At 46.2% G+C, this 14,962-nt stretch overlaps 2 protein-coding genes across 3 annotated transcripts in view; both read left to right on the top strand.

Annotated features, from left to right (window-relative positions):
- The window catches only part of THADA (THADA armadillo repeat containing), a 170,297-nt gene extending 164,914 nt beyond the window's left edge, over window positions 1–5,383 (top strand). For both annotated transcript variants that reach the window (XM_062571896.1, XM_062571899.1), the window contains 2 exons: window positions 1,502–1,668; window positions 2,842–5,383. In XM_062571896.1, coding sequence (XP_062427880.1) covers window positions 1,502–1,668; window positions 2,842–3,177 — 503 coding nt within the window. In that variant the 3' untranslated portion in view covers window positions 3,178–5,383. The remainder of the gene's footprint in view (window positions 1–1,501; window positions 1,669–2,841) is intronic.
- Window positions 5,384–7,351: 1,968 nt separating this feature from the next.
- Window positions 7,352–13,627, top strand: ZFP36L2 (ZFP36 ring finger protein like 2). Its single transcript, XM_062571895.1, has 2 exons — window positions 7,352–7,646; window positions 8,213–13,627. Exons 1-2 carry the CDS (start codon window positions 7,362–7,364, stop codon window positions 9,623–9,625), a joined length of 1,698 nt encoding a protein of 565 aa, XP_062427879.1. The 5' UTR covers window positions 7,352–7,361; the 3' UTR covers window positions 9,626–13,627.
- Window positions 13,628–14,962: the final 1,335 nt, after the last annotated feature.

Genomic DNA, 14,962 nt, shown 5'->3' with positions numbered 1-14,962 from the left:
CTTTTGTATTATGGTCCTTTGTTCTCATGGTTTCATTCTCCCTGGTGTCATCCAGTACTTTGCCTGATCTGTCAAATACCACATACCCATCTTTTTTGTCGATGTTATGCCCTCGGTAGCTTCTTGCACTTGCTTATTCATCAGCATGCATATTTCTCTACTTGTGGCGTGAAGATTGACTCTTACTGTGTATTTCTCTTCTGAGCCATCGTACATTAGAAAATCTGCAGTTGGCCTAAGGTCCTAGTAACTGTTACATAGTAAAGGCCCACGCTGCAGCTGAATGCATGCGTGCAGAATGCGAGTTGCAAGAGATATTTTTGACTTGCTTTCCTATATCTCTTTCTTGTCAATTATTGTTTTCCTTCATGAGTGAAGTTTAAAAATAACTCAAACACAAAAAGTAAGGGCTGGCTTCTATGTCTGTTTTGATTTTTTCTGAATAGTTCTGACTCTGCTATGCTTTCGCCTCATAGAAAGGAGGGACACATCAAGAATGATGGTCTTTGTGATGTTATTATTTAGAAGTGAGACCATCCGGTGAGCAGGGTTTTTTTGCTGGTGAGTGTGGTCAAGGATGAACTTTGCCAAATCTATTTTGCAGTAATGGTGATTTAGCAGGGGTTTGGTCACTGGCTCTCTTCCTTGTGCCTTCTACCTTTATCTCCATTAAAAAACAAACAAACAAACAATTGGTGAAACTCTTATCTATGAATGCAATTGTTGGATTTCTAATGCAAACAAAGTTTCTGGCACTTCATGTATTCCACCAGGCTTAGGAACCACAGTTAAAACATCTGCACAAATGAGAGCAATGAGGAAGTTCAGGGAAGAAATATGGTGTAGATGATGGCTTCATGTACAGTTCTGGCATGAGTTGTCCATTTCTTTACTCCCTAGGGAAATACTGTAGCAGCTGATAGCAAAAACTGTTTAAATATAATTTAGTGATGATACTGTAAGCAATCTCTGCCTTTCCCTTCTTTTATATCTCTAAGTCTGTTGTGTGCTTGATCTCTTTATGTATGTATGATTATGCATATCTTCCTATATAGATTCTGCACAAAATAAAAAATGATTTATTTTACATACCAGCACTTTAAGAGCATATAGTATACTGTAGGCTTTGACATCTAGTGTATCATGAAATCAGATATAAGGCATAACTGTAACTTCGCATAGTCACTATGTAATAGTGGCAGGACTGCCTCTGAAGATGCTTTAAACAGACATTTTTGTATACCTGAATCCATATTCGTTAAAATCGCTACATTCACAGGGGAAAATATTAAGTAACAGTGTTTCAGTAGCTTCATGTATTATTTTGAAATTGAAAAAGGACCCCAAGTGTTACAGAAGTAAACATCCAACTAACTTACTTGTTGTATAATTCATCATTCTAAATGTGTGTGTAAATTCAGCATTTGTACTCCAGACAATAATTTTTGATATTTTTTTCAGTCTTGCTGTATACATCATTATTCTTATTTTCTCTCAACAGTGTTTGCACTTAGGATAGTGAATGCTCCAATGGCCTTGGATTTAGCATTTGGCATACTGTGTGAGCTGCTTCAGCTGTGGGGGGAAATCCATGCCGGGATACTAATCTTGCTGGAATGGCTGCTGGGAGACAATGATCAAAAAAGAGATCTGGAGACTTCAGCTCTGGTAATTTCAACAACCAGTTGTTTTCTCATGTTGGAGTTGCTGTATTTCTGCACTCTTGTGTTAGGAAGAGAATGAAATATCTAATCTGATTAAGCTGTTCCAGAAGATCATTACTCCATCATTAATTGTATTTCAATTTAAAGTAAAAATTCACATAGACTGTGTTATATTGAGTAAATAGAGTCTGATCTCTGTGGCCCAGCAATGCCACAGAGGGGCTTTGGGAGACAGGGGAGCAAAACCCAAACAGCGAAATAAGAGTTACTTAACAAATCACTGTTGACTGAAGCATTTCAAAGTTGTAATTAATTGCCTTCAATATTATTGCAGATGATTGCTTGCCTTGAATTTAAAGTATCGTTGTGAATGCCAGGCACATCTGACATTCAAGAACAGTGTTCTCCCAGCTGCTTGCTTTTCCAGAGACTTCATTTAAATATTTGGTAACTTTGCGCTGTCTTCCATATGACTACTAGTGTACAGCACAGGAAACAGCCTTGCTTTCATAAGTCATTGTCTTCAAAAGAACTAGTTACATAAAGAAAACGTAACCATGGTGGGCCTGTAAACCCAATACTGCATATACTACTATGCTATCTTGGCCTTGAAAAGACTGTAAAAAGCAATATAATGCTAGAAAGTTAAACAGAAATAGCAGGAGCAGCTACATCTTTGAGAAGTTCATTAACAACTGATTGACCTGTGTAATATATTATGAAACTTTTCTTAAGCCTGTGGTTTAGGTGTGCCCTTCTGATGTATCACTGACTGATACAATTTTCCTGTTTCATTTAATCCACTCAAAGAGCTCCATGATATAGCAAATTATCATACTGGTTATAGAGATCTCTGTGTAATATAAGACAGTTTCACAGTGGAAGGCAAGCGCATATGAAATATTAGGACCACTAGTTAGTGCCACTTTTTCGCAAGAGTTATAGCATAAATACATGATTTTTGAAGATAAATTTCACTGACATAGTAGGAAACTTCATACTGTGTTTTTCCAAACGTTTGAAAAATTATGCATACGTATTTTTCAGTAGAAACTGAACATAAAATAGTATATTATAGAGAAGTAATCAGAATAGAAGATGTTATGTACTTCACAGTTTTCTCATTATCAAGACCAGAAGTCATTTTCTAATCACTGTTGTTGTTCTTTTGGTTAAGGAAGAAGATGATTACCTGTTTGATAAAGGGGAAGTGAACTTTTGGGCAGAGAAGTTGACTAATGTCAGACAGCTTGGTAAACATCTTCTACAGCTTGTGTCAGTGACTAATCTAACTTCAGCAGATCAAGAACTTAACCGACTATCAAGAACAGCCCTGGAACAAGCCCAGCTTGTAGCACACCTTCTTAGAGCGCTACCTCCAACTCCAGAATTTTCCAAAACTGCAGAATTCACAAGATTGGCTATTCAAAATGAAAGAATATCCATCTGCCTTAAAATATTAAATTTGCTTAAGTCTGATGATGTTTGCCAAAACAAAAATTTGGAAAAGTAAGTTACCAAGAGCTCATCCACAGGGAGCTGCATGTGGTGGATGACTGAATTCTAAGGAAACTTAAGGAATGAGGGGTTGCTGTAATGGCTCCAGTAAACCTGCAAGAAACTATTCAGTAGTACATACTAAAAACACATTTTCCATATACAAGCGCATAGACGTTTTTCTTTTTTGTCAGATGTGGTGTAGGAGACTGTTCTTTTTAAATGCATTTGCTAATTTCATTCAGATGAGCGTGGTTTATTGCAGCTACTGTAGGAAGCAAAGCAGCTAAACTTAATATTTTCCATTCATCCAGGTGCAGGCCACCTGTAGTTCTGTTACATTTTATCCCATATTTTACCTTCTGTATATACACTTAATTTTGTTGTCTCCTTTCAATATATAGAAGAATAATTCAGTAAATAGGGTAAGTTTTTGTTACTAAAATAAAAAACACGTTGGCTTCTTTCCTTGCCTCTTACAAATTTTATGCTACCTTTTCAATTCTGCCACCTTCTCTTGAGGAAGGCAAGGATCCTCACTTTGGTAGTAACCATGTTTTGCAGATGGAAACAGGATTATTTACACTTGCACAAGACTGTTTTTTCCTGTAAATCAAGTAACTATTTTAATGAATAGCTCTCAGACGAAGACCACTGTGTTCTGAACAAAGCAGCTGTTCCATTTAGAACAAAATAGTTTCATCCTTACTTTCAAAACATCTTGCTCTCCACGCAGTTCCTAGTCAGAGGATGAAAGGCAACAGAATTAAGCCACTGGAAATGTACAAGTGCTATTTGTACATTCTGCACACTTTATTGTGCTACTGCTCTCCCTTTCTTGAGTTTCTGTATGGCTATTTTGTAAAAAGCTCTCAGGTAAAAGCTGTGTCAAATTCCTGTAGTGCCCAACAATTTGTCTGAATGCAAAAGGTTTTGTGCTTTGTAAATTTGTTTTCCTGAGAACTGAAATGTGGTTCCAATATGAAAATGTGATATCAAAAATAAATATTTATGTAAAAAGGATGTATTATGTTCTTTTGGTCAAGGGCTATGACTTTACATTTGGTTCTATTGTAGTTCATCATAGCCAAAACAAAAGATGCAAATTAGTATATGTTGTTTTAGTCTCCTTGGAAAAGTAGCAGAGTTATGTCCAATAAAATGTAAGTTTAATTTCAGTTCTGTAATCGTATATTAATACAGTTTAGCTGTAAAATTTAATAATGATACAGTTCAGTATGTATCACATGCTACAAAAGGTCTTCTGTGATCAGCATGGTAGTTTCTTTTTGTGGGGCTGTTACATCCATTAGGTGGCAGTACAACACAGCTTTATACAATGCTACTGTCAAAACTCACTTTTTTTTTCTCTTTCTATAGCTTAATTTTCAATGTAAAGTTACAGTCTTATTCCAGTAATAATACCTGAAGATTTGTGGCTTATGTGCTTCCTTGTTAATTCTTGAGTTAAAATTAATGTCTATTATAAACCAACTTGGGCTTCTAAATTAGGCTTAGTGAATATTTGAAAACTGCCAGATTAAGTCACAAGTACACAAATTTATGAACAAAAATTGAAGTAATTTATATAAATTTCAGGGATTCAAAATTACTTGTATAAATACAGTAAACGTGACTTTAGTAGGTGAAAATGTTAGAATCTGAGATGAAAAGATGTTTTAGTGGAGTTATTTTATGCAATTTAATAAGTCACATTGTGATTTAGTCAAAAAATTATTTTGTTTGCATCTGTTTTGATCTCGGCAAAAAAATAGCACAGATTATAAGAAAAGTCACGAACTATACAGTTAGGAGCTGTCAGTTTACCACACCTTTCCAAAGATTTTTAAACTTGTGTGACAGCAATTGTTATAGTGCAAGACATGCAGAACTTCATATAGTACCACAGTGATGGTACAACTGTGTGACCTGGGTCGTTTCACTGGTTAGCTAAGACTGCCTGGCATTGCTGGCATTTTTTTATTGTAAATATAAAAAGTATATATTAAATATCATCAAATGCAGACGTGGAACAGCATCATAGTAGATGCACAGTGATCATAAAACTTGAGTAACTTTGTGAAGCCTTGAAGACTTGGTTAATTGGTAAACCAAGTAACTTGAACATTAAGTCTTCCTTATCGTGTTTTTAGTATGCAACTGAGAGCTATGTAATCCCTCCGTCGTTATAGAGAGCAAATAAAAAAAATTGTATTAGTGCACATACATTTCACCCCTCATTGCTGGTGACTTGAGTTACTGTGTAACTACTGAGTCAGGAACCTTTAAACCTTAAACAGAAGTTGTAGAAGGGGGGTAGCAAGATTTTACGCTGGAGTACTTATCTGTAATGTGTTGGATAAATTGACTTTGATCAAAGTGTTTCTGCAAGTGACGAATACGCACTGCTCCTTGCACGCGTACCACGAAGTGTTTCCTCGGGCTGTGGGCCGAGAGGGCAGGGTCTGCGCTGAAGGCGATGGTCCCCGACCTCACAGACGCCTCTGGGAGGAGGAGAGCTTTGCTCTCGGCTCAGTACGCAAGCGGGCAGAGGCGGCGGGCCCGAGGAGAGGCGCTAGCGGCGCTTTCCGGCAGCGCCTTGTTATCGGTAACGAACTGCAACGCTTGCGCGGGGCCGGAATTCGCGTGGTGCCTCGGGAACGCCGCCGCTGCGCCGGCTGCTCTGCGGCGCCAGGGGGCGGCCCCTCGCCGAGGCCGCGCTCCAGGCCCAGCAGCGCCGCCGCCGCCTCCCCCCGCCGCCTCCCCGGAGCGGTGCGTCCCTCCGGCCGCCTTCGGTTTTGCACTTCCCAGCGGCTGCCGTGGGGCGGCGGCGGGGCCGGGCGGGTCCCCCGCGGAGGAGAAGGAACCAAATGGGCGCGAGAGCTGCGCTCCGAGGGAGAAGAGAGCGAAAAAAAGTGTGAAACCCCGACGCGAAATGTTCCAATAAAACCCCGGTGGAGTTGCTTTCCTTTGCAAATGTGCTTTCACAGCGCGAGTTTCCTGCTGACGTGGTCAGATTTGCACCCTTGCATTTCCAGGGCTCGACGTTCCGGCGCAGAAGCTGCAGAGGATCAAACGCCTCTGCGGGCTCCGCAGCCGTAAAACTTTACACGTCCCCCCGTGTCTCCCCACCCCCGCCCCCCCCCCCCATTTGTCCCAGCGCTGGCTGAGCAAACGCGGGCGCGGGACGTGCAGCACCGCCGCGCTCGCCGCCTTTCCCACGCCGGGTTCGCGCAGCCTTCTCGGCGCGCGGGCGGCGCTGCTCGTGCTACGCGGGGCCGCGCGCGGTTAAAGCCTCCGCGCCTTCGTTTGCTGCCCAACTCCCCTACCCCCCCCCCCCAAAAAAAAAAAAGAAAAAAAAAACTCCGCAACTCTCAAAAAAAAAAAAAAAAAAAAAAAAAAGGCACGAAGGAAGGGAAGGGAAGCCCCCAGCGCTGGGAAGCCGCCCCGCCAGTCGCCCCGGGGCAGCGAGGACCCGACCTTCGTTTGGAACCCACTACGTGGCAGAGGTCTATTTTCCGGGGGGGGGGAGGTGTCCCGTGTCCCCGCCGGGCGCCTCGGCGCACCTCCCGCGCCGCTGCGCTCCCAGCCCCGCGCGGCGGGAGCGCCCAGGCTGCCCGGCGGGCGCCGCCGGCCCGGCCCGGCCCACGCGGCGGCTCCAACTTCACGCTGCTCACAACAGCAGCGACGGAGGTGAAGCGAAGATTTCCCGGCCGGACACCGAGCCGCGACCGTTTTCGCTCGGTTTAGTGCGGTTTTTTTTTTTTTTTTTTTCCCCTTAGGTAACTCAGCGCCGTCCCGCGCACGTCAGACAGTACTTACGCGCGGGGGTGGGGCAGTGCGCGCACGGCGCTCCCCTCAACCCCGCGTGTTTACGGACCCGCGCTGCACCCCCGCCTCCCGCGCGGCGCTCCGCGCAGGCAGCCGCGCGCTCCCGCGCCCCGCGCAGCGCCGTGGCGCGCGGCGGCGCCGCCCCCGTAGCCCCCGCGCGGCCCTTCCCGCGCTCCGCCGCCACGTCCCGCCCCTCACCCCCGCCCCCCCCGCCGCGGGGCGCGGCGCGGCGCGGCGCCGAGGCCGCTCCCGGCCCTCCGGAATAACCGCCGGCGCCCAATGGGGAGCGGCGCGGGGCGGGGCGCGGCGCGGGGCGGGCGGCGCGGGGCCGGGCGGGCGGCGCGGCGCGGCGGCGGCGGCGGCGTTTATATGGGGGCGGCGCGAGGCGCCGCCGAGTTCCAGCAGTTCGCTCGCCGCCGTGCAGCCGCTGTCGCCGCCTTGGCCGGGCACCCGCCGTCCCACGCCTGCGGGGAGCGAGACGGGACCATTTCGGATCTCAAGCAGACGGCCCCCCTCCTGTCTAGTCGTGGCTTTTCCAAACCCTCCGAGGAGAGCGGGATCGTTCGGTCCTTCCTGCATTTCCGACCATTACAGGATCTAGAAATGTCTACAACGCTTTTATCTGCCTTCTACGACATCGACTTCTTGTGCAAGGTAGGGCCGGGCCCGGGGCGCGCGGGGCGGCGCGGCCGTTGGCGGCGGCGGCTCGAGCCGTTCGCGGGGCGCGCGGTGGGGGCGGGGCGGGGCGGGCGGCCGTGGGGCAGCTGTGACAGCTCGCCGGCCCGGCTAGAGGCACCGCGAGTGGCCCCGCAAAGGGCTCGCGGCTTGCCGGTGTGAGACCGTGCGCCCGAGAGCTTCAGCGCCCCCGTTACAGTGCTTTTTTTTCTTTGGGGGGGGGGTTGTGGTGTTTTCCGTTTTGTTTGTTTTCAGAGTTGCAGGCGGCTCGGGCCGCTCTGCAGGCGCTCGCCCACAAGCGTGCAGCGCTGCTCAGACGGACTCCCCAGAGTTCCGCAGCAAAGCCCTTAAAGCGTGTCTTAACAAGCCCTGACTCTCCCGTCGCCGCGCGGGGTGCATGAAAAAAGAGGGGGGAAAAAAACCCACACTCGTTTCGGGCCGTGCAGCGCCGCAGGCGGGCACGGGGCGCTCCGCAGACCCGCCGTCGCCCTGCAAACCCTCTCTCTGTCTCTCCCCCCCGTCTCTGCCCCGTGCCCCGCTCCCAGACCGAGAAGTCCCTGACCAACCTGAGCAGCATGCTGGACAAGAAGGCAGTGGGCACCCCGGTGACCTCGCCCAGCTCCAGCTTCGCGCCGGGATTCCTGCGGAGGCACTCGACCAGCAACCTGCAGGCTCTGGCTAACAGCTCCAAGTTCCCCAGCCCCACGGGCTCCAGCTCTTCCTCCTCCTCCTCCTCCTCGTTCGGCAGCTTGAAGGAGACGGGCACCGGCGGCGGCGGCGGGAGCAGCAGCCCCACCGCCCTGCTCAACAAGGAGAACAAGTTCCGGGACCGCTCCTTCAGCGAGAACGGCGAGCGCAGCCAGCACCTCATGCAGCAGCTCCAGCAGCAGCAGCAGGCGGTGGCGGCCGGCAAGGGGGGCGGCTCGGGCGGTGGCGGCGCCCCCATCAACTCGACGCGCTACAAGACGGAGCTGTGCCGCCCCTTCGAGGAGAGCGGCGCCTGCAAGTACGGCGAGAAGTGCCAGTTCGCCCACGGCTTCCACGAGCTGCGCAGCCTCACCCGCCACCCCAAGTACAAGACCGAGCTCTGCCGCACCTTCCACACCATCGGCTTCTGCCCCTACGGCCCGCGCTGCCACTTCATCCACAACGCCGACGAGCGCCGCCCCGCGCCCGGCGCCGGCACCGCCGCCGCCTCCCCCGCCGCCGCCGGCCCGCACCACCACCACCACGCGCACCACCCGCCCCCGCACGCCGCCGGCAGCACCGGCGACCTGCGCGCCTTCGCCCCCCGCGACCACCCGCTGGGCGGCGGCTTCGGGCACCAGCGCGGCGGCGAGCGGCCCAAGCTGCACCACAGCCTGAGCTTCTCCGGCTTCTCGGCGCATCACCACCACCACCACCACCACCACCCGCACGGTGCCGCGCCGCCGCAGCCGCCGCCGCCGCCGCAGCAGCCCGGCGGCCGCCTCGACGCCGCCCTGCTGGAGAGCCCTGGCGGGTCGCGCACGCCGCCGCCGCCCGCCTCCGCCTCTTACTGCGAGGAGCTGCTCTCGCCGCCCTGCGCCAACAACGCCTTCGCCTTCTCGGGCCAGGAGCTGGGCAGCCTCATCGCGCCGCTCGCCATCCACACCCAGAACTTCGCCGCCAGCGCCGCGGCCGCCGCCGCCGCGGCCGCCGCCGCCGCCTACTACCGCTGCCAGCAGCAGGCGGCGGCGCCAGGCGGCGGCTGCCCGCCGCCCCCCGCCTCGCCGCCCTTCAGCTTCCAGCCCCTGCGCCGCCTCTCCGAGTCGCCCGTCTTCGACGCGCCGCCGAGCCCCCCGGACTCCCTCTCCGACCGCGAGAGCTACCTGAGCGGCTCGCTCAGCTCCGGCAGCCTCAGCGGCTCCGAGTCGCCTAGCCTGGACTCCGGCCGGCGCCTGCCCATCTTCAGCCGCCTCTCCATCTCCGACGACTAGGGGGAGAGCGGGCGGCCGCGCCGCGGCCCTCCGCCTGCCCCCGCCTCGGTTGCCGAGCAAGTAAGTGAACGAGCGAAGAAAGTGAGATTTTCTTTCTTTTTTTTTAATCTATCTATCTATATATAAATATATATATATGTACACACCGAGAGCTGAACAAAAACGCAAAAAATAATTTTGCAAAAGGGCAAATGACATGAACTGAACAAACCTATTTTTATAGAGAGACCTTGGAAGAAGGGGATTTTTGTTCTGTTTTTTTTTTTGTTGTTGTTGTTCTTTGGAGACAAGTTATAATACGCACCAGCAGCAGCCATTCCATCTGTGTGTTTTTTGTTTTTTTTTTTTTTTTAAAAAAAAAGCATTAGAGAAAGACACCACCAGAAAGCAACAAACAATCTGGGGAGCCTGAGTTCTGCCTTCCAAGCTCCTCCAAATCTTCAGACACACAAATAAGTTACTAAGTAGTTTGTCTTTCAATCCAATTTAAATAAAAACACAGAACATACTAAACCTATAAGCTTTTTAAAAAGAAAAAAAAATCCAACATCCTGCCAAGAATATGCCTTGATAACAACCTTCTTTTTTATATATCTATATATTATTATTATAACAAATGCTAAAACCTTCATTCCAAAGTTTAATATTGGTTCCATTGCCACCACTTAGTGGATGTTTGGCTTAGAACAATTTTTTTTGTTGTTGCTTTATTTGGAAGCACTCAACTGAGTTTAGTTTGTAATTGTTGGAGAATAACTGCTGATTTTTTTTTAATTTTTTTAGCTGTTTGAGTTGATTGCATGAATGAGTCACTGCACACAACTCAATATGAAACTATTTAACTTATTTATTATCTTGTGAAAAGTATACATTGGTAATTTGTTCATACTGTATTTATCGGGTATGATGAAAAGCAATAGATATATATTCTTTTATTATGTTTAAATTATGATTGCCATTATTAATCGGCGAAATGTGGAGTGTGTTCTTTTCACAGTAATATATGCCTTTTTGTAACTTCACTTGGTTATTTTATTGTAAATGAGTAAAATTCTTAATTTAAGAGATTGTATGTAATATTTATTTCATTAATTTCTTTCCTTGTTTACGTAAATCTGAAAGATTGCATGGTTTCTTTACAGAAATCGGTCTCGATGCTGTGGAAGTAGTTTGAGGAATTTCTATGTTTTTTTTTATTTTTTTTTTTTTAGAATGTAAATGGTTGTAGCCCGTCCGAGTTGAAAAACAAATGGAAAAAAAAAAAAAGAAAAAAAAAAAAAAAGACTTGCTTAGCAATCAGACTTCAAAGTGGCAAATCTAATTCAAACTTGTTGAAAGTAACCAAAAAGTATTTTGTTGCCTAACTCCACCAATCACACTGTGATATAATCTCAAAGTATGTAGCAATAATTGGGGGTCCCCAGTATTACGTCTCACAGTGCCTTCTTGAGGGTCCATGCTTGCCTTAAATATTTCTCAACCAAATAAGTATTTTTTCCTAATGCTTGAGATAATTTGAATGTAGGGATGGGTTTTAACTACAACAAAATCTCACCACTTTTTATTTTATAAGAATGGAGGCCATCTTTGGATCTGAAACTTTATACAGTACATAAACATATCTTGTTTAATTGAATTCCAAAACTTATAGGTTTTTTTTCTTATGTAGAGAGTCGGGAGTTTTCCAAAACTTTCCTGGACGGTGGATGAATGAGCAGTAGCTTAGTTTTGTTTGTACATAGGTACAGATTGAGCACTATGTACTCTTTTGGACTACTTTAACAGAAGTATGTTTTGAATGTAACTAAAGGATAAGTCAACTTGAGTTGTAATATATTTTTCGGGAGTCAGTTCACTACAGATTGTGTGAGACTGTAAACTTTGTACTGTAAATGTTTTGTAGTTCTCCCAATAAAAAATTTTTTGAAAAAAAAAAAAAACACCCCACCAAACAAAAACACCCCCACCAAACACAACAGCCCTTCCACCTGTTGAAGCCTCGGCTGAGAGGCAGTGAGTGTTTCTTGCTGGTGCCCCCCTCAGAAGTGTGCCTAATTACTGATTAACTTGCTTGGGCCGCGGTCGTTTCCCGCTCTCGTCCTTCCCCCCCCTTCCCCGCGCCGCGGCGGCGGGGGCCGGGCCGCAGCGCCCGGACTCTTCCAGAAGGTTCCGGGGGCAGCGCCGGCCCGGCGGCCTCCCGTTTTTTCGGAAGAGGCGCAAACCTCTGCTGCTCGGCTCTCCGCAGCTGGCATGGAAAAACCTAGCGCTGCACATTGATCAGTAACATCGCTTGTGGGAGGGGGGGAGGAGGGGGGTGTTAACATGCCATTAGCCTTCAGTGCTTGCTTGGGATCAAGGAGGAAGTGGCAGTTTGGGTAATAAAAAGGCGTAATTAAAGTTCACCCTTTGTCCCAAAAGCTTTGTTCCCCTTCGGTTAAAGGAATGCAGACCTCTGCTTTAACGCTTCATCAGCGAGCGTGTATCGGTTTTAATCACACTAGCCTTAGATGTTTCAGTCTGTTTTCAGGGCTTGTGTTTTAAACAAATTACTTCTCTGAGGCTGTATTTATATAACAGAATACTCAGTGGCCTGAGGATTGTGTATTTGTTGATGCTGGAGGAATTTTTTAGATGATAACTCCATAAAACCAGTTTTCTGTTCCAATCAGTCCCCTAAACTCTAAATCATGAGTTCTACAGGCTTATTTTGGTTCTTTTGTCATACTAATAATAAATGTTGTTAACGTTATGGCATCTCTGTACTGTCTGGACTGCTACAGTACTTTCTATAAATACAAGGTAGAATGTAATACCGGTGCCATATGTTTGTATAACAAACCTTGGACTGACTCTCAGTTTAAATTTAAAACAAACGTAAGCAGTATATGACAACACAGTCCAGCTACAGCAATCGCCCTTTTTTATGGATTAGGTTGACTTGTTTGCTCAGAATGGTTTCCTTTATTCCCCAATCAATTTCTGGATATTTTTTTTTGGTGCTGCTTGTACAGCACCTAGCACACCAAGGTCCTTCCCACTCAGGCTCCCAGTGCGTCTGCAGTGCAAATATTATGTCTACGAGGAGAAGGAGTTCTCAAGTGTTGCTCAAAGCAGGAACAAAAAGCAGCTGTTAGTTTAGCTGGTGTCTAAGCTAATGTCTTAATAACTCATTTTCAGATTTTGAAACTAATTGTCAAGCTAGAACTGCATAAATTAGGGGTGCACGCCATTTACTTAGTTTCGTAATTCTTTTTTCCCTAGGTATGTTCACTTCTGTCCCTTGCCCAACTTCTCCCCCAAGCCTGCCTTTTTCTTTCCAAAGTAGATAAGAACATTATTTATTGCTAAATTTCACTTACCTAGGGCAGCTGTATTCCATCAGTTCAATACTTTGTCTTTTATACACTTTTCTGTCCATTGAATGTGATCTTAATGTGAGTCATGGTGGTTCAGTTTGGTGTTTCCTGGGTGGAATAAGAATCTTGAAAGTTCAGCAGCAGCTGTTCTGTGTTAAACACAACTGCACTGGTGTTAATTCCAGCATTTTGTGTGTTGAAAATGCTGCCAGGAAAGCATGGGTAACAGTTTATACAAGTCCCCCAGAAGAAGAGGGTGTGTGTTAGTATGTGGGGAAAGCAGGGCCTAAGCACCTCTGTATCCCTCTCAAAGTAAGTGATACTCTGAGGCCAATCATGTACCGTATTTTGTTATATCTCTGCAAAAGTGTATTTCAAAACAGTCTGTTTCAATGTTATGTGCTGCTGTTCAGAAAACTAGAAGTCCTTGAACCGAGAAGATAAAAGTGTCTGTTTCTTGTGCTGCACAATCAAGTGTTAACCTTTAAACTGATGACTTAGGTTGTTGATTCAAGCAAAAGTTCTGTAGCTTTCATTTCAGAATTCAACGAAGTATGTAAAGCTGGTCAGACCATTCAGAAATTTCCTGATACCTTGCAATAAATCAATACACTCTGCATAAAAAATAAATTGTTTTTCTTCAAGAGCTTTGAATTAACACGAACTCTTAAGGTCTCTGCTATCTCACATTAATTAGGAGATATTTCTATTGACTATTTGGTGCACTTAAAATCATTTGGGGGATCAAAAAACAGGGATTTTACTGGTTTTTATTGGCTAGGACTGAGTCTTGCATGCTTGCTTCAGCTGATAACCTTTGAAATAAGTTGCAGCAAACAAGCATACAGAAATAAGCTTAACAGTGTAGATCTTGAAAAAGGAATTGATTTGGCAGGTCTTGGTATGATCATTATGAGCTATTCATCAATATCAGACGGGCTGTTTTGATTTTTATTTCTAATCCTTTCAGTTTCTGGGTTTTTTGTTTTTTGGCTTTTTCAGTTTGCCGCCTTCAGGTAGAGTAGGTATGCAGTGATGCAAGTGCTTTTACTTTCTTTAGGCTTTGGGCTTTGTTGCTTGACACAAAGTATTGGAAAACTTAAACCTGTTTCAGCGCACGTCTGAATGGATTGCACAACACTGAAAAATACTCCCAGCAGCATGCCACAAAGCACAGGAATGCTGCTTTTCACTTAGTATATCATGGTCAGGCCTAAGGTGATATTTTTATGATTTACCGCTTCAAGTGTAGGTGCTTGAACTTACAACAAGATGTAGTGAAAAAGTGCACAGCACTACCAGGGGAGTCAGCAGACTGCAGGCTCTTGGGTATATTCCACAATGCAGAACACTGTAGCCCCAAATCTCAGTGGTTAACAGATAGGTGGAATGAATATTTGTATTTAAATGTATATACCATTATACCATTTAAATACCACTTAAATGTGCACTGCAACTCTGAAAAAGACACGATTCCCCGCCTGCCATCTGTCCCCTTGCCATCCCTTCCTGTCTCATCTACTCAGTCTTTCAGTACATGCTGGAGAGTGTGGCTTAATTTTTTTAAAATTTGCGTACGTTGTGTGCCTTTGAATCTCATTTTCAAAAAAGGCCCAAGATTTTGTTTTTGTTTATGATCAAGGCATACTTAGTTTCATTTTGTCATTTTGCTACAATAGTATTAAAGCTAAGGGACTTGTACCATATTTTTTAAAATTGTATGGTTTGTCTTTTCATGCTAACCTTGAGTGTGAATCTTACTGAAGGAGCTTCCTGTAGTCATGCTCAGTCATGGATGAGGTGGGATGTTTCAGGTTTTGACTGTTGAGCTTGAGAGAGATTGGCAGTACTTAAACTCTGCAAATTGAAACTTTGCTTTTTGATACTCCACCTTAACTTCACATTCCTGAGTGGTTCAAGGCAATGTACTAGGCTTTCCACTTTGCTGCAGCTGTATAGTTAAATCTTCCCTTCTGCCAAT

This window comes from Rhea pennata, chromosome 3 (genome assembly GCF_028389875.1).
Source record: "Rhea pennata isolate bPtePen1 chromosome 3, bPtePen1.pri, whole genome shotgun sequence".
NCBI classification, from domain to species: Eukaryota; Metazoa; Chordata; class Aves; order Rheiformes; family Rheidae; genus Rhea; species Rhea pennata.
The sequence above is the reverse complement of the archived record's forward strand: the minus strand, read 5'-3'. Positions and strand labels throughout refer to the sequence as shown.